General features: G+C 39.2%; 1 protein-coding gene and 1 long non-coding RNA gene across 2 annotated transcripts in view; both read left to right on the top strand.

Annotated features, from left to right (window-relative positions):
* The first annotated feature begins 1,989 nt into the window (after nucleotides 1–1,989).
* LOC107570027 (uncharacterized) lies at nucleotides 1,990–4,101 on the top strand. The gene is made up of 5 exons (XR_001606977.1): nucleotides 1,990–2,059; nucleotides 3,191–3,278; nucleotides 3,398–3,490; nucleotides 3,574–3,690; nucleotides 4,001–4,101. It is a non-coding gene; the product is annotated as an uncharacterized lncRNA (long non-coding RNA).
* A 2,108-nt stretch (nucleotides 4,102–6,209) lies between these two features.
* LOC107570019 (NACHT, LRR and PYD domains-containing protein 12-like) overlaps nucleotides 6,210–15,906 on the top strand; it is a 15,301-nt gene continuing 5,604 nt past the window's right edge. The window contains exons 1-6 of the mRNA XM_016256214.1: nucleotides 6,210–6,382; nucleotides 6,476–6,547; nucleotides 7,506–7,543; nucleotides 7,628–9,422; nucleotides 9,549–9,722; nucleotides 10,156–10,329. Of these exons, the coding sequence (XP_016111700.1) occupies nucleotides 6,255–6,382; nucleotides 6,476–6,547; nucleotides 7,506–7,543; nucleotides 7,628–9,422; nucleotides 9,549–9,722; nucleotides 10,156–10,329 (2,381 nt within the window). The 5' untranslated portion in view covers nucleotides 6,210–6,254. The remainder of the gene's footprint in view (nucleotides 6,383–6,475; nucleotides 6,548–7,505; nucleotides 7,544–7,627; nucleotides 9,423–9,548; nucleotides 9,723–10,155; nucleotides 10,330–15,906) is intronic.

Below are 15,906 nucleotides of genomic sequence, written 5' to 3'. Positions count from 1 at the left end.
GTGACGTATGACCGCCTTCATGTCGTGGTTTCCCAACTTTTTCCTTTTTGTTGCGCTTATAAAATAATTTTGGTTTGATCTATCTACATTCTTCGCTTCAAAAACGGATTCAGAATCGCCTTAACATCGTGTGCTATACTTTTCCTCATTGTGAAATAATATAGATTATATAGGAAATGTCATTATTTTATTGGCAGAAAAGTGTATTCACAAATGCAAATTTTCCTCAATAATACGCTGATTTTAATAATTTTCTTCATGCCTTCAGCTACTACTTAGGAGACTAAAAACAATAAGCAATGACAAACTGTGAAAATTGTATGACAAATTTTTGAATGTATTCGTAATTTAATTAATTGCCTCTTTATATTTAATTTAGTGCTGTCAAATGATTAATCGCATACAAAATAAAAGTTTATGTTTGCATTATATGTGTGTTCTGTGTATATTTATTATGTATATATATAAATACACACACATACAGTATATATTTTGATCATATTTACATGTTTATGTTTATATCCATAACATTTATATTATAAATACATCTATTTAATATATAAACAATTTTTCTGAAATATATACATGTGTGTGTATTTTTATATACATAATAAATACAAACAATTTGTTTGTTTGTTTTATTGAATTTATTTATTTATTTTACAGTAAGATCAGCCACTTTTTCTGTAAATATAAAAAACGTACTTACAGTCTGTGAGTCAGAACAGCCGGCATTGTAGTCTACTCTCCCAGGATCAGGAAACAGTCCTCCATAAAATGCACTTTCACAACGAAACACACAGCATCTTCACGGCATGGTGGCGGCAGCAACAATACTACAGCGAGAATAAAAGTTACGCCTTCTTTCTTTGCGTGAACATTTGGGCGGCGTTATGCAAATCTTCCCACATAGTGATGTAGACATGTGGGGGCGTGTTAGAACGAGCAGTTTTAGGTAGGTGTGGTTGACTCTTAACTTTTATAAAGAATATATCTTTGGATTTGAGACTTTAGTCTTTGCAACTTTACAGATCTTCTTTATGCACCAAGAGCTTGTAACACTCCAAAGAGAAAGGAAAAATTGAAATCGCATCATATGACCCCTGAAATGAATACATATTCATTTAGCAGACGCTTCTATCCAATGAGACTTAGCTACAAATGAGAAAAATACGACAATAAAATATTAATACAAGTTGTTATTATTATGTGGACAAATTATTTCAATTCTCTACCATCATTATTGCCATTGGACAATTATAATTAAGAAGTGAAAATATTCTAATAGTTATAGAGTTATTATTATTGATGGAAGCCATGTTGTAGTATTTTTTTTTTATTACACACACATACATCATCACCATCATCATCATGTGTCTGTGTATTGAAAGCAATGGAGTAGCACCCTGATCGTCAAAAAGAAGAAGAAGAAGAAGAAAAAGAAGAAGGAAGAAGAATGCTAAAGGGTTTGAGTTAAAAAGAAAGTGAGGTAATTAAAAAGTGACGCCCAAGGGTCCTGACCAAGCATCAATGTCAGTGAGAACGCGTTTGTAACATAGTTCGTAGGTCGGGAAGAAGGAGACGGGAACCGGCGAACATTTAAACAAAACTTTAATAAAATAAACAAACACAAAATTAAAGTAAAGCGGCAGCCCCTAGCGGACGACTGCCGCACACAGCCCAGCCTGGTCCGCTCTCGTCTTTCACTGTCGTCACTCCTCCTTTTATCCTTCCGGAGCTCCTCCGTGAGACTCGAGACCGGTGAGTGGTGCAGGTGTCGCTCATTATCAATTACTCCACCGGCCTCGCTCCGTTCCCACAGCTCTCGGCCCCGCCCCCACTCGTCACAGCGTTGCTTTCATTGTGTGCTGTTCCTTTAAAAGAACCTGTTGTTCTTTACGCTTCATGTTGCATAATGTGGCCGAGCTGCATTCCATTTTATAAAAGAAAGGGAAATGAAAAATAATACTCACAAACAGTAGGAAAGCATAGAAATGTTAACCTACCTGGAGCTAAAATGTTTTTATTTTCATAAGAGAGCAGAAATCTATATTGTGAGGTAAGTAATAAAATATGATTTATTTTTTAATGTGAACCATTTACACAATTTATGTAACATACTGTAGTCATGTACTGTAGTTATGTTATGTGAAATTATTCAACCCTCCAGAGACCAGAGAACGTAAGCTTTTCTGAAGATCCAGATTTCATTCTCCGCAGTTCATTCAGTGGCATATTAAAAGTGATAATGTCAAAATGTAAAATTTTGGAGTTTAAATTATGACTTTTTTTTGTAATACATCTATGTCATAATTATTCAACCTCTATTCAATAGTGCAAGTCACTGATGTCTATGGTAGGGCACAAAATTGTGTTAAAACACAATTGAAAAGCCTTTGAAAAGTCTATAACAAAACTTAAGCTTGAGCTGTTACGCATACATTGACATAGCTGTTATCAGGCAAAGATTGTGATGCCTTCCATGCACAGACTGACGCATAATGATCATTGGACTTTGCAGGACAACCATCCCATAGAATATCTCTCTAAAGACAGTGAGGCTTGGTTCAGTCATTCAATATCCTCGAGTGGAGAAAAAGAGTCAATGTGAAAATCAAAGAGTATCAGTGATCTGGAAACGTTTGCATATGAGCTATGTGCCAAGATTCCAGTAGAAAGGCGACAGAAGCTTGTAAGCAACATTTACTGGAGGTTGTAAGGAGTACAAAACCCTCTACAAATTGGGGGTTGAATACTTTTGTACATGAATGTTGAGAGCCAATTTGCTTTTTTTCCCCATTTATTTTTTTAACAACTTTATGTCATTCAAATGTGTATTATTAAACATTGTATTTACTGATGCCTTGGTTGAAACAGTAATAGAATGTCTTGCAAGTCAAAGGGGTTAAATAATTTTGATTGCAATTTGTATGATTTTTCCGGGGGGGGGGTCCTTGAGTTTGACCTCTACAATATATATATTTTTTAAGTTCTAAAAAAAAGTAAGATTTGAATGCATTTACAAGGCAATGTGCCATTTTACAAAAGTTTTAAAGTTCAATTTAATTTGAAGTAATGACCCATTTGCTGAATGGAGCCTCTTAGAATCTGTCACGTTAAAACAATCAGTTCTTGAAGACTTCATGTCACTGATCATTTTGTTTACATCAGTGTATATCTATTGTTGCAGGCTGAAGAATGTTTGGTTCACTAACTAGTCATTCAAATACTAAAATGAGTGTGGACAGAGGCCTTGCTATTGAACTGGCTGATTTAAGGTTTGTATGTTTCCTGTTTATTCGTTTGATTGTATTTGCACTCGAATCGATTCAACATATATATAAAATACATTATGCTAGCTTTCTATTAGATTTTTTTAATGATTATTATTTTAAAGCCTGAAGAAGCCAGATGAATCTGCTTCACTGGGACAGGGTTACATGGGGAATGAGTCCATGTGTCCTCAGTTAACCCTGAAAGAGAAACACAGGTGAGATCATAGGGCTGATAAACAGGTGGATATTGCCACAGACAATGAAATCTTATCCCCATTAAAAAATTTCTTCATTTTAGGTTGATTAATCGTGAGGACTCTGACTCCTCTCTGCCCAGCGGTTTGTCAATGAAAAGTGAGCAGTCAATGCGTAATCCTTTCAACTACAGCAGAGAAGCAATCCCTACAGAACTGAAGTATGCTAGCAACAGTCTGTTTCTGTTAACATCAAGGATATACCAGTTTTTGATGCATTTATATATTCGTTTTAGTCTTTAGACAAATGTGTCTAGCTCACTCGCTCAGCAAATTGTGTTGTGGAAGAGTTTTGCATCACAAGAAACCTGTTGGCCTAACATGTACACATCTATAAGACAAATTGCTCGAGATGCACAGAAATTAATTAGTTTCATGAAAAGATGTCGAACAATAAAGTTTATTTAACATTATCAACAAATACGAATAATGTTTTAAAATTATTTTTGTCATGTCGTCCCAAACCCGTAGAATGTTTTTTAATTTTTTTATTCTGTGGAACACCAAAGAAGACATTCTGAGGAATGTTTAAACTGCAAGTCTTTTCAACACAACAAAAGCAGACAGAAACCAGCCCACTCTCCTAAAAAAAAAAAAAAAACAAGTTAACAAGTTGGTGATTTCGTATCTGTATAACTTGATTCATAAAAATATGTATTATTGAAAAAAATTTATAAATAAATAAAATAAACATGAAAATCCACTTATAAACCCAACACTCAGTAGTGGGGTGTAAGCAGATCATACAAAAAAAATGTTTGAATGAGTTCCTACAATTTTGCCACCAATTTAAAAAAAATAAATGGAAAATTGCACAGCCCTGGTTTGTGTATTGGGGTAACCTGGTTATTTCTGCATTTTTTCAAGTGCCGCTTACTGTATGCTTACAGCATTTTTCAAAACCATCTTGAGCCTAAGCTGACGGTAGAGACCAATGGCTTGTTCCACTGGTTTCTACAGTGTACTTAGGCTTAAGGTACTTTTGCATTTCCCAAAAGCAAGAATAAGGTTTGGGGGTTTATTTTATTTTTATTTTTTTATCATGATTGCATATGCACTTTATTCAGCCCACAACATAATGTGCTTTGACAGAAACATATGAATGTATATATTTATTTATAGCTTGAACAAGCCAAATAATACTGCTTTACCAGGACCAAGTCATGTGTCTCTGGGGAATCCATCTATGTTTTCCCCGTTATCCCTTCAGGAAGAAACCCCTGAACACAAGTGAGCTCACAGACCTCTTATAAACATACCAATTCTGCCTCAAACAAGTATGCTATAAAAACTCACTTCTTTTGGAATATTTCTTTATTTCAGGTTGGTTGAGCTTAAGCAGTCGATGGATTATCCTGTCGACTTCAGCAGAGAATCACTCCATACAGAACTGAAGTATGTTGGCAAGTTGTAAAACAATTATATGCATAAAAGTTTGCTTTTAATGCATTTACATATTGAAATTTGCCTTCAGAAAGGAGTGTCTGCCTTACTCGTAAATTCTTTATTTTTCTTTCTTTCTACTGCTTGTTCACTGTGCACATGAAAATAACACACACTTTACCTTTAACAAAAATTAGTTTAATGCCGGGTTCAGACTACACAATATTTTTGTCGTCACGATAGTCACGTCACTGTGTCAGATTACACGATTTTGACTCCTAAAATCTTGTCGTGTCGTGGACAAGAAACATGTCAGACTACACGTTGCTTCCCGACCATTCATTACGTGCCGTCTTTAACGACGTGCGTGATGCCATCGAGAAGGCGGAACTAGCGACTGACTTCCCAAAACAAGTGTGTAAACGTTGCTGAAGCGCTTCCGCTATAGTTCGCCAGCATTTTTCTTACTTTGTTCTGTCGTGGTAGTCCCTTGATGACACATCATACAGGCAGGAGTACTGTTGCCACAGCTCCACATCACAAGAAACCTGTTGGCCTAACATGTACACATCTATAAGACAAATTGCTCGAGATGCACAGAAATTAATTAGTTTCATGAAAAGATGTCGAACAATAAAGTTTATTTAACATTATCAACAAATACGAATAATGTTTTAAAATTATTTTTGTCATGTCGTCCCAAACCCGTAGAATGTTTTTTAATTTTTTTATTCTGTGGAACACCAAAGAAGACATTCTGAGGAATGTTTAAACTGCAAGTCTTTTCAACACAACAAAAGCAGACAGAAACCAGCCCACTCTCCTAAAAAAAAAAAAAAAACAAGTTAACAAGTTGGTGATTTCGTATCTGTATAACTTGATTCATAAAAATATGTATTATTGAAAAAAATTTATAAATAAATAAAATAAACATGAAAATCCACTTATAAACCCAACACTCAGTAGTGGGGTGTAAGCAGATCATACAAAAAAAATGTTTGAATGAGTTCCTACAATTTTGCCACCAATTTAAAAAAAATAAATGGAAAATTGCACAGCCCTGGTTTGTGTATTGGGGTAACCTGGTTATTTCTGCATTTTTTCAAGTGCCGCTTACTGTATGCTTACAGCATTTTTCAAAACCATCTTGAGCCTAAGCTGACGGTAGAGACCAATGGCTTGTTCCACTGGTTTCTACAGTGTACTTAGGCTTAAGGTACTTTTGCATTTCCCAAAAGCAAGAATAAGGTTTGGGGGTTTATTTTATTTTTATTTTTTTATCATGATTGCATATGCACTTTATTCAGCCCACAACATAATGTGCTTTGACAGAAACATATGAATGTATATATTTATTTATAGCTTGAACAAGCCAAATAATACTGCTTTACCAGGACCAAGTCATGTGTCTCTGGGGAATCCATCTATGTTTTCCCCGTTATCCCTTCAGGAAGAAACCCCTGAACACAAGTGAGCTCACAGACCTCTTATAAACATACCAATTCTGCCTCAAACAAGTATGCTATAAAAACTCACTTCTTTTGGAATATTTCTTTATTTCAGGTTGGTTGAGCTTAAGCAGTCGATGGATTATCCTGTCGACTTCAGCAGAGAATCACTCCATACAGAACTGAAGTATGTTGGCAAGTTGTAAAACAATTATATGCATAAAAGTTTGCTTTTAATGCATTTACATATTGAAATTTGCCTTCAGAAAGGAGTGTCTGCCTTACTCGTAAATTCTTTATTTTTCTTTCTTTCTACTGCTTGTTCACTGTGCACATGAAAATAACACACACTTTACCTTTAACAAAAATTAGTTTAATGCCGGGTTCAGACTACACAATATTTTTGTCGTCACGATAGTCACGTCACTGTGTCAGATTACACGATTTTGACTCCTAAAATCTTGTCGTGTCGTGGACAAGAAACATGTCAGACTACACGTTGCTTCCCGACCATTCATTACGTGCCGTCTTTAACGACGTGCGTGATGCCATCGAGAAGGCGGAACTAGCGACTGACTTCCCAAAACAAGTGTGTAAACGTTGCTGAAGCGCTTCCGCTATAGTTCGCCAGCATTTTTCTTACTTTGTTCTGTCGTGGTAGTCCCTTGATGACACATCATACAGGCAGGAGTACTGTTGCCACAGCTCCACGAACCTTTCCTCCATCTCGTAATTCCACCTAGCAGCACCATCATCTCTCTTTCGTTTCGCCATGTTTGAAACCTGTGTATGAAAGCGCTTCTGTGCTGCTATTGGTCAACGTCACCAATGTGACAGAACTCGTAATGGACGACAGAAAAAAAATTAAACATGCTAGTCTTTCTGTCGTGAAGCATCGCAGACGCGGGATCGGTTGCCGTCCACAATGACACTCTACACGAGCTGAAACGATGGAATCTTGCGTCCCGTCGCCCATTGTCATTTACGAATCGCCATGACACCCTACGTCAAACAAATCGTGGCAAAATCGGGCTAAAATCGTGTAGTCTGAACCGGGCATAACATTATCAACAAAACCTAATATTGCAACTTTAAATTAAACATTAAATGCATAGTTTGCTTTACATATGTATTTTGTCTTTCAGAATTCAGCAGAAGGAATCAAGATCAAACGTTCTAAATGGTATTAATTTCAATAGTGTCATATTAATTTTTATATTTAGCAAGATCCATTTATTTTTTATTCTAACTATGTCAAACTTCACAGATGATCTGATTGGGACATATCAGTATAAGAGGATGCTGAGGAACAGGTGTCAGTGTATATTTGAGGGGAATGAAGAGCACAGCGGCCCCTCTCTGCTTAACAACATTTATACGGAGCTCTATATCACTGATAGTGGAAGCAGTGAGCACACCAGTGAACACGAAATCAGGCAGATCGAGACAGCATCTAAACATCCAGCCACATGGGACACACCAATCAAGGCTAATGATATCTTTAAAGCTTCTCCCAAATCTGCTAAACAAATCCGAACTGTGCTAACCAAAGGAATCGCTGGCATCGGGAAAACAGTGTCTGTGCAAAAGTTCACACTGGACTGGGTTGAGGAAAGAGCCAACCAGGACGTCTGCATGATATTTCCACTCCCTTTTCGTGAAATGAATGGAATTAAAGAAAAGAAAATGAGTCTGATACACATTCTTGAGTGCTTCTTCAATCTAAAAACAAATCCAGAAGTGTTACACTCAGATAAATACAAGGTAGTCTTTATCTTGGATGGACTTGATGAATGTCGGTTTCCTCTGGATTTCCAAAACCACAGGAGCTGCTCCAGTGCGACAGAATCCGTCTCAGTCGGTGTCCTACTGACAAACCTCATCTGCAAGAACTTGCTTCCTTCTGCTTTAGTCTGGATAACCTCACGACCAGCTGCAGCAGGTCAAATACCGCCTGACCTCATTGACCGTGTGACCGAGGTACGAGGTTTCAATGACTCCCACAAGGAAGAATACTTCAAGAACAAAATAAGTGATCCAGACTTGTCCTCCAGGATAATCTCACAATTGAAGTCTTCAAAGGTCCTTCACATCATGTGCCACATCCCAGTGTTCTGTTGGATATCAGCTACAGTTCTCGAAAGAATGTTTCGTGATTCGGAGAGTGGTGAAATTCCCAAGACCCTCACGCAAATGTACACACACTTCCTGATGTTCCAGATCAAGCATGGGAGTCACAAATACGATGATAATTCCGAAGCCGGTTTGAAGTGGGATAACCAGACCACATTGTTGCTTGGAAAGCTGGCATTCCAACAGCTTGAAATGGGTAATTTATTGTTCTATGAAGAAGATTTGAGAGAATGTGGCATTGAACTCGATGTTGCATCGGTGTATTCAGGAGTTTGTACCCAAATCTTCAGAGAAGAGTCAGGTCTGCTTCAGGAGAGGGTCTTCAGTTTCATACATGCAAGTATACAGGAGTTTCTGGCTGCATTGTATGCATTTCTTATGTTTGTCAACTATAAAAGAAATGTCCTCAGTCAGACGACAAATGCTAAAATCATAAGTACTTTAAAAAAAACCCCAATGCATGCATTTCTGAAGTGTGCTGTGGATAATGCTTTAGCAAGCGACAATGGACATTTGGACCTTTTCCTTCGCTTCTTGTTGGGACTGTCCCTTGAGTCCAACCAGGCTCTTCTTCAGGGACTCCTGACTGAGGTGTTAAGCGATACTCAAAGCAGCATGAAAACAATTGAATACATCAAGGAAAAAATCAGGGACCACCCTTCAGCAGAGAAGGCAATAAGTCTTTTCCATTGCCTAAGTGAGCTGAAAGATGATTCTTTGGTTGAGGAAGTGCAGGACTTCATAAATTCACATGGTTTTAGTGGTGAAACGCTGTCTCCTTCACGCTTTTCTGCTTTGGCTTACATACTGCTGACATCTGCTGAAGAACTGGATGTGTTTGACTTGTCAAAGCTCATTCATCCGAGCATGACCTCAAATGAGGGACTGTTGAGATTGCTGCCAGTCATCAAAACATCCCGATCAGTCATGTAGGTATCTCACTGGTTATGCCAGGAACATACTCTACCCAAGTATGCAAACATTGATGTGAATGCTTAGTCAGCATATTCCAAGAACACAGTACTAACCTAACCTGCTTTTGTATTTCCTTTTAGTTTGAGGTGTTGTAATGTGACAGATAAAGGCTGTTCAGGCCTGGCCTCTGTTCTTAGTTCAAGCCTCTCATGTCTGAGAGAACTGGATTTGACTTCCAACAATCTTCAGGATTCAGGAGTAAAACAACTTGCTGCCGGACTGGGGAATTCTCAGTGTAAACTAGAGACTCTGAGGTAGGACGTAGACTGTGATTCCTTGGTATGTAATGTTAAAAAGACGTACAGTAGCACAAAAATGCAAATTGCTATTGTTAACTGCCAAATTACAAACATAAAAAATAAACACAAATGGGATTATTTAGAAATACAGTTTAGAGATATACAATAAGATAGCTCAGATACTTTGGTCTTCGACTGGCTACCCGTCCATGGGGTTTTACACAGTTTATCCCAAGATATGCTGAAATAGACTTTTGGCTGTTTTGAGACATTTTTGAGACCTCTAGAAGACTTTGAGATAACTCTTTCCTTTTTCTCAGACGAATCATTTAGAAAGAGAAAACTGAAATGAAGTTCCCATTTGCTCTACAATAAATCAAATTACTGTGTAGAAGAAACAACAAACATATTTCATTTGTGATTTTTCTTTTCTTTCTTGTGGTTGTAGACTTTTCAATTGCAGAATCGGTGAAAACGGCTGTGCTTCTTTGGCCTCAGCTTTGAGGTCAAACCCAGCTCACTTAATTGAGCTTGATTTGACACACAACATGCCGCATGATACAGGTGTGAAAATGCTTTCTGATGTGCTAACAGATAAGAGCTGTAAACTGGAAACACTAAGGTGGGTTCTAATATGTAATAAGTGGGCACAAAAATATATAACTTACACTTCCTACTGGGTTTATTCTACAGTACTGTTATACATTTTAAAACCGCTTGGGTCCTTTCAAAATTCAAGTGTTTTTTTGTGGATAATCAAAGAGCACGTTATTAATCATGCTATGTAACTACAAATAAATTAAGAAAAAAAAACTTAATGAATTAATATTGCGAAGAAGCAATGCCAGAAAAGAACTCCCCATTGAAAGATAATGTTTGCATTTAATTTCCAGTCATTTTAACCTTTATAACAGCGCATTTTGTTCTCACTATTTTTTTTGTCAAATAGTTATTTAAATTTTTTTTGTCAACTTGGTTTTGATAACTTATTCAATTCAATTCAATTCACGTTTATTTGCATAGCGCTTTTTTGCAATTCAAATCGTTGCAAAGCCTCTTCACAGAAAATGAAAGTTTCTACATTATTGTTACATCCCTAGTATATATGTATTATATTATTTATTTTTAAGTGTTTTTCCCGCCCCTTTGGGTGTGGTTATGTTATCCTGTGTATGTGCTGTAGGTGCTCGCTCTCTTTCTCTTTATCTGCTTGCTTGGCAGTAGCAAATTGCCCACAGGTGGTGCTCGTCAGAGAATGTGCTGCAGAGACGCAAAATCTACAAAAGAGCGGGAGAGGTTCAACTTCTCCCCTGCTCCAGACTTGTTGGTGTTTGAGAAGTTTGCTGAGTGTGGTGCAAACTTGGGACATTTCTTCATGAAAACACTTTTGATTGTTATAGTGTATTCCTGTTGTCCAGCAGTGTTGTGCTGCTACTGTGCAGGTAGTGTGACTACTCTAACTTAGTTCTTCAAGGTATTAAAAAGGTATTGTAATTGTTGTTCATTTGCTTTGTTAAATTGGAAGCTGTAGGGAGAGGGTGCCATTTTTGTTTTGTACTCCCTGTTCATTCCTGTTTTTGGTTAGCGAGGGAGTTGAGGAAAGTTTCTGTTGTTGATTACTTTTCTTTTACCTGGATAGATTATTTAGTACTCCTCCTGTAAGTTAGCTGCTGTTTTGTTTGTTGTTTTGGCCAGGCCTTCTCCTGAAGACATTCATTGCTTCCACTAGTCAAGTCAAGTCTGCTTTATTGTCCATTCTTCCACATGTACAACACATAAACACAGAGAATTGAAATTGCGTTACTCAGACCCTTGGTGCACACAGATAACATTAACAGTAGAACATAAATACAGATATATGGATTAAATATAAAATACAAATGAGGTAAAATGTAAAAAAATTTTTTTATAAAAGCAGCACAAGGCACATGGCAGATAGTGCAAACCAGTGAAGTAACAACAGTGCAGATATGATTAGTAGTGCAAAGAGCTTATTTAGACTGATTAAAGTGACCGTGTGTGTGTATTAGGGAGGGGGGAGTGGGAGAGTCTGTCAGAGTTCAGTGGTGCGTGGGGCAAAAGAGGAGAGGGGAGGGGGGGACAAGGGGACAAGGTCGGGAGGGAGTTCAGCTTCCTGACAGCCTGATGGATGAAGCTGTCCTTCAGTCTGCTGGTCCTGGCCTGGAGACTTCGCAGTCTCCTCCCTGATGGCAGCAGACTAAAGAAGCTGTGTGTTGGGTGGGTGGGCGCTCCTATAGTTTGTCTCATCTCTGTTGCTAATGAGACCCACTACAGTCGTGTCATCCGCAAACTTAATGAAGAGGTTGGAGTTGTGTGACGGTGTGCAGTCGTGGGTCAGCAGAGTGAAGAGGAGGGGGCTCAGCACAAATCCTTGGGGGGGCCCCAGTGTTCAGTGTGATGGTGCTGGATGCTTATTTAAATTGTTTACATTTGCTTTAAACCAAGTGGTTGTCTGGCATTTCTGGGGCAGAGGACTGGAGTGATTCCTTCATGCTTTATTTTCCGTTTATTTCTTTTAGTTTATAGAGAAGCTTAAGTTAACCTGTTACACCCACTCCCAACCCTAGACTGGGGAAGGGGAACGTAACAATTATATTTAAGAATAGCTTATCTTATGATTATGGTGATTGTCAAGGTGATGTCCATATGGCAGAAATCAACAGTAAAATCATGCAGTTAGTTAATGACATGTATTCAAACGGATGGTAAAAACTATCAACCGCAATGATTATATGTTTGGTAGTTTTGTATGTTGGATCAGGGTTGGCATCATCTGAGGGGTTGACATAATCTCTTCCCAGGTGTTTGGTCATCTCAGATCTTCATAAGGGTTGGATTCAGGCTGAAGCTTCTGCACTTCCTAGTTACCTCAGGATGCCAATCCCGTGGCAGAAACGGAGAAGCAAATAGAGAAAAGTTAGCGTAGCTGCTGTTCAAGCAAAAAATAAGATGCATTATAAGAATGCTTGGCTAAAAAGATTTAATCTTCAATCTAGATTTAAACAGAGAGTGTGTCTGAACCCTGATCATTATCAGGAAGGCTATTCCAGGGTTTGGGAGCCAAATGTGAAAAAGCTCTACCTCTTTTAGTGGACTTTGACATCCTAGGTACCACCAAAAGTACAGAGTTTCGTGACCTTATTGAGCATGATGAATTGTAGCATGATAGAAGAGTAGTTAGTTACGCAGGAGCTAAACCATTAAGGGTCTTAAAAGTAGGTAGTAATATTTTGTAACTGACACTGAACTTAACAGGTAGCCAGTGTAGAGTCTGTAAAATTGGGGTAATATGATCATATTTTCTTAATCTGGTAAGAACTCTAACAGCTGTATTTTGGACTACCTGTAGCTTGTTTATTGAAGACACAGGACAACCACCTAGCAGTGCATTACAATAGTCCAGTCTAGAGGTCATGAATGCATGAACTATCTTTTCTGCATTAGAAACAGGTAACATGTTCCGTAGCTTGGCAATGTTTCTAAGATGGAAGAATGCTGTTTTTGTAACATGTGAAATATGATTTTCAAAAGACAAGTTGCTGTCTAATATAAATCCCAAATGGTTGACTGTAGAGGAAATAACAGTACACCCGTCTCGCTGCAAAGTGTAATCTAAGAAATTCTGTGTTCTGTTTTTGGTCCAATACGTAATATGTCTGTCTTATTTGAATTTAATAGGAGAAAATTATTGGTCATCCAATTTTTTACATTTTTAACACACTCTGTTAGCGTAGATAATTTAGAAGTTTCATCTGGTCTGTCAGGGTTTGGCAAGGGAGGATCCAGATGCAGAGTGAACAGGGGAACAACGTTTATTAACAGAACTGGGAACACAAAAGGATGAGGCAGGCAGACAGTCCACACAATAGGCCAGGGCACACGACAGGGGAAACCGGCTGGCAGAGGATGAAGAAACTCCAGACTCCGTGGCAAAGGATACTAGGTAGAAGCCCAAGGAACCACAGGCTTGGCACTGGGGTAGTAACTCTTGCAACAGAATGTCTGTCAGGCCAGAAGAAGCAGCGACCAGGGAGGACTCAGGAAACAGGGCAGGAACCAACACGACAAACACACACAAAGACAAGACAACAAGAGATAACACAAATCAAAAGTAAAGACTTGCAAGAAACGATTTAGGGAGGGAAAACTAAACACTAGAAATAATTAACTGGAATAAACAAAAAAGAAAAAAACAAAACAAAAATAGATGAATGAAATGGATGAAATACACTGAAAAGCAAACTCTAACAAGATCAATGATACTAGCTAGGAGCAAGCACAAAAAAGCACACAAAATGAACCAACAAAGACAAGAGGGAAAATGAGCACAATATAAGGGAGCAGAGCACACGAGGGTCAGATGAACACAATCAGACAAACAAGGACTAAACAAGGGGGCATGGTATATGAAAACAAGGAGGCAGGACAAGGGGAGCACATGGCAACACAAACAAAGACACAACCATGTGCTCAGGCACAAGACAAACAAAGAGACATTAAACCAAGACAAGACTGATAAGTCTTGTAGGAAAGTAGAGTAGGAAAGAGTCCAAGGAAGTTGTTTTGGGCTGACCAGGGAGGTACCCGCTCTTGAAACACACTAGACCCAAGTAACACAGAGGGCGGGATGGGAGGGATGGGAATCTTTCTAAAAGCCCTTTTAGATATATAGGTCCCCTTAACTGGTGGGGACTTGGGACAGGGCCTGGTGTTTTGGGAGAATTTAGGCATGCCCACCGAGGCTGTAGGCACTGTCTCAGGAGCTGAATCTGAAACGCCCTCTAAAGCTACAGGAACTGGCACGGGCTAAATCTGAAATGCTCTCCAGGGCTGCAGGAAGTGGCACAGGGGCTAAATCTGAAATGCCCTACGAGGCTACAGGAACTGACACAAAGGCTAAATCTGAAATGCCCTCTGGGACTGCCAGAACAGGATCAGGGGCTGAATCTGAAAAGCCCTCCAGGTCCTCAGGAACGGACTCCTGGACTGGTACCAGAGCGGACTCTGAAACAGGCTCTGGAGCAGAAGCTGGGAGAGACTCTAGAACAGACTTGGGACTGGGCTCCTGGGCTGGAGCAGACTCTGGGACGGGCTCGGGAACAGACTCTGGACTGGACTGGAGCAAACTCTGGACAGGACTGGGATGGAGCAGACTCTGGAATGGATTCATGAACTGCAGGATCCTGGCTGAGTGCTGAGGTGAGAGCGGTAAGAGTACCCTAGACTGAGCTTGGGGGCTGGAGCCTACACTGGACTTTGATTAGGGGCTGGAGCCTGCACTGGATTGTGCTCTGGAATAGATATTCTCTCTGGGCTTAACTCGGGGACAGAAGCCCTCTCTGGGCTAAACTTGGAAACTGGAGCCCTCTTTGGTCTTGACTCGGAAACAGAAGCTTTCTCATGAATCTGGTCAGGGGCTAGAGCCTTCTCTCGACCCTGGTCAGGGGCTAGAGCCATCTCTCGACTCTGGTCCTCCGGGACCACTGGACGAGGGACCACCAGAATAGGGTCCTCTGGGACCACTGAACTCGGGGTCACCTGACTAGAGGCCCTCCTGGGCCAATGAATCTGGGACCTCTGGACTCAGGCCCTCCTGAACCAGTTTGCTTGGGACCTCTGAAAGAAGAGAGTTTGACTGCACAACATGTGCCCTCCTATTCTTATGCTTTAAAGGCCTCAAAGGTGCATTATTGGTCGCTTCTGGGATGACTGCAACAGACTCTGGGAAGACTTGAGTGGCCCGAACTGGCACTGGAATGACTGGAGTGGACTCAACTGGCTCTGGAATGACTGGAGCGGACTTAACCCTCTGGGGTCCGAGGGTGTTTTGGGGCCTGGAAAAGTTTTGACATGCCCTGACATTTGTGCTTTTTTCAGTTGCTTACAAACATTTTAATAACACCGTAATCAGCACAAACTGAGCTACAATAATATGTGAGCAGCATGTATGTACGTGATTGTGTTTTTGAGAAAACGTTTATGCGTGCTTTGTGAAAAACTAAAATTTTAAAGTCACTGAAATAAGGCCATAAAACACATACAGAACATTTGATCACAAGACTTTTGAGAACTGATCTTGAAGTCTAGAGTTTTTGCTTCAAAATTATGTGAAAATCATCTTACTCATTCACAGAAAAAAATATATTGATTTAAATTTTCTAAGACACTTTTTGTGTAG

Source organism: Sinocyclocheilus grahami, unplaced genomic scaffold (assembly GCF_001515645.1).
Source record: "Sinocyclocheilus grahami isolate Dianchi unplaced genomic scaffold, SAMN03320097.WGS_v1.1 scaffold1405.1, whole genome shotgun sequence".
NCBI classification, from domain to species: Eukaryota; Metazoa; Chordata; class Actinopteri; order Cypriniformes; family Cyprinidae; genus Sinocyclocheilus; species Sinocyclocheilus grahami.
The sequence above is the reverse complement of the archived record's forward strand: the minus strand, read 5'-3'. Positions and strand labels throughout refer to the sequence as shown.